At 37.2% G+C, this 2,670-nt stretch overlaps 1 protein-coding gene across 1 annotated transcript; it reads left to right on the top strand.

Annotated features, from left to right (window-relative positions):
- Positions 1 to 441: 441 nt before the first annotated feature.
- On the top strand, positions 442 to 2,097 carry LOC7480788 (putative UPF0481 protein At3g02645). Its single transcript, XM_002304047.2, has one exon. The coding sequence runs from the start codon at positions 442 to 444 to the stop codon at positions 2,095 to 2,097; it is 1,656 nt and encodes a 551-aa protein (XP_002304083.2).
- The last annotated feature ends 573 nt before the right edge of the window (positions 2,098 to 2,670 follow it).

Below are 2,670 nucleotides of genomic sequence, written 5' to 3'. Positions count from 1 at the left end.
GTTAAGTTCATCCCTTTACTCTTGTTTTCTTAGCAGTGAAGTCCCTGCATCGCTGAGATTATCTTATTTTCCCTTGATTATTCAAATCGTGTATTTTCATTTAGGGTTTCTCCTGCCACAGCACCTGCCTTATCATGCAAAAGGGATTTAATTTTAATTAATATAAAATCATTAAGAGGAGAGGAATGGAATATATATCTGTGTACCACAGATAAACCCATTGCGTGCTGCCGTCGTGGTTGATTGTCAACAGAAATTGAGGCAATCTTGACTTTCAAAGCCAATGTGGACGTGAGAATTTCCCTTTGACACTCATCTTGTATGAAAATTCAAGGGAACTTGCATGGGCATCGTGATAAGCACAAAATCAGTGGCGGTGGTGCTCATAAACCGTATAAAAACCTAGGAGGTCGTTCCCTGTATATCACAACATCAACAGACATGTCTTCCCACCAGCCCACCATGCCATGCAGTACTCGTTCGAATTCGGATTTCGACGAGTATCAATGGGTCATTAACATCGGACGAGCACTCGAGAAAGAGCTTGAAGAGGATTGTGATGAAAGCCCGGTGTGCATTTTTACTGTCCCCAAGACCTTAATGTCTTCCGATCCCCACTCTTATACTCCACAACAACTTTCACTAGGCCCATACCATTATCGTCGTGCTGATCTTCACGAGATGGAGAGGTATAAGCTGTCAGCAGCCAAGAAACTGCAAAACCAACTTCAAAGCCACAGATTTGAAAATCTCGTCGAGCAGTTGATAAAGCTTGAACCACAGATTAGGGCATGCTACCACAAGTACTTGGATTTTAATGCTGAAACGCTAGCGTGGATGATGGCTTTGGATGTTTCGTTCTTGCTTGAGTTTCTTCAAATTTATTCTGTCAGAGAAACTAAGATGTTATCGAGGGCCCCGTCAGGAATGTCTCATTTGCTTGATTATTCGAAGAGGAAATCGGCTCATCATGTTATTCTCAGAGATATGGTGATGCTCGAGAATCAAGTTCCACAATTTATATTGAGAAAGGTGCTAGAGTTTCAATACATGTCAGCTGAATTAGCTGATGAAATGCTGCTGTCCATGGTTATAGGATTAGCTAAAGAGCTCTCCCCTTTCAAGATGATCGAGTTGCCAAAGACTACGGAAGTCTTGGAGCATTCCCACTTGCTAGACTTCTTGTATGACATTATCGTGCCCAAAGTGGAAGGACCGATCGAGATGGTACTTGAAGATGTTGCAGATCAGATCGAAAGCGATAATCAGCAAGAAGAAGAACGATCTGGGGTTGATTCAAGTTACGTGAAACAACTCCTCACCGTGACTTGGAATATGGTTTCACAACTAAAGATAACCCCAGTACGTTTGGTCAAGAACATTTCATCATCTATGGCGATCAAGTTGAAATTGTCTTGGACAATCCTATCTAAACTCAAAAATCCTGATGACCATGAAAATGAGGACTCCAGTAGAAGCACGAAGAACAAGCCACCACTGGTAGAAGAGATCACAATTCCTTCAGTCACCCAGCTCTCAAAATATGGTGTTTCCTTCATCCCTACAAAGGGTAACATCTCAACCATTGCTTTCGACAAAGAGAAGGCTGCATTTCACCTGCCCACAATTAGTTTAGATTCAAACAGTGAGGTGATGTTCAGAAACTTGGTAGCATATGAAATATCAAGTGCATCAGGGCCCTTGCTTTTTACTCGATACATAGAATTGATGAATGGGATCGTCGACACGGAGGAGGATGCAAGATTGCTTAGAGAAAGCGGCATTATTTTGAACCGTTTGAAGAGTGATGAAGAAGTGGCCAATATGCTGAATGGGATGAGCAACTGCAAGTGCATTAGATTGACGAAAGCTCCATTCTTAGATAAGGTGATTGAAGACGTGAACAAGTATTATGATAGCCTATGGATGGTGAGGATGAAAAGATTCATGAAGCGGTCTGTGTTCTGTTCATGGCAATATCTCACCATGTTGGCCGCCATTTTGCTCTTTCTCTTAATGGCCATGGAAGTGTTCTGCTCATTTTATCAATGCGCTCGCATCTTTCACGTTGATATTTTTAACACTACCTCATCATGATGATGATGCTCTAGATCTCCCTTTCTGCATATCTTATGTACATTATTTTTGTTTCCATGCTGTTAACTAATTGTTTCATTTGTATATTCATTTATTTATTTTGTATAATTGTAACGTCAAATCAATTTAATGTTGATAATTGTAATTATTTGAATTCTTCCCTCTTTTAGGTGTTATTTTTTTATTATTATTGTTTACCATTATTCATAATTTAAATATTAATTATTGCTAAAGCTTATTTCAAATTTATGAGCCACTTTTTTTAATGTCTTGTTTATTTTTGTGTTTTAAAAATATTTTTTAAAAAAATTAAATTTATTTTATTTTTTTCTTTGTTTAAAATTTTTGGTGTTTTTAGATCATTTTGATGCGCTAATATCAAAAATAATTTTTAAAAAATAAAAAAAATTATTTTAATATATTTTAAAATAAAATATACTTTAAAAAACAATTATAATATCACAATTCAAAATACACTCTGAATCCAATGCGCTCTCTCTTTCTGGTGAATAAATTTTTCACAAGAGGTTAAAAAAGTTACAGAGCTATTACTCAAAAGTATTATTTAAGAAT

The sequence above is a fragment of the Populus trichocarpa genome, chromosome 3 (genome assembly GCF_000002775.5).
Source record: "Populus trichocarpa isolate Nisqually-1 chromosome 3, P.trichocarpa_v4.1, whole genome shotgun sequence".
Classification (NCBI taxonomy): Eukaryota; Viridiplantae; Streptophyta; class Magnoliopsida; order Malpighiales; family Salicaceae; genus Populus; species Populus trichocarpa.
The sequence above is the reverse complement of the archived record's forward strand: the minus strand, read 5'-3'. Positions and strand labels throughout refer to the sequence as shown.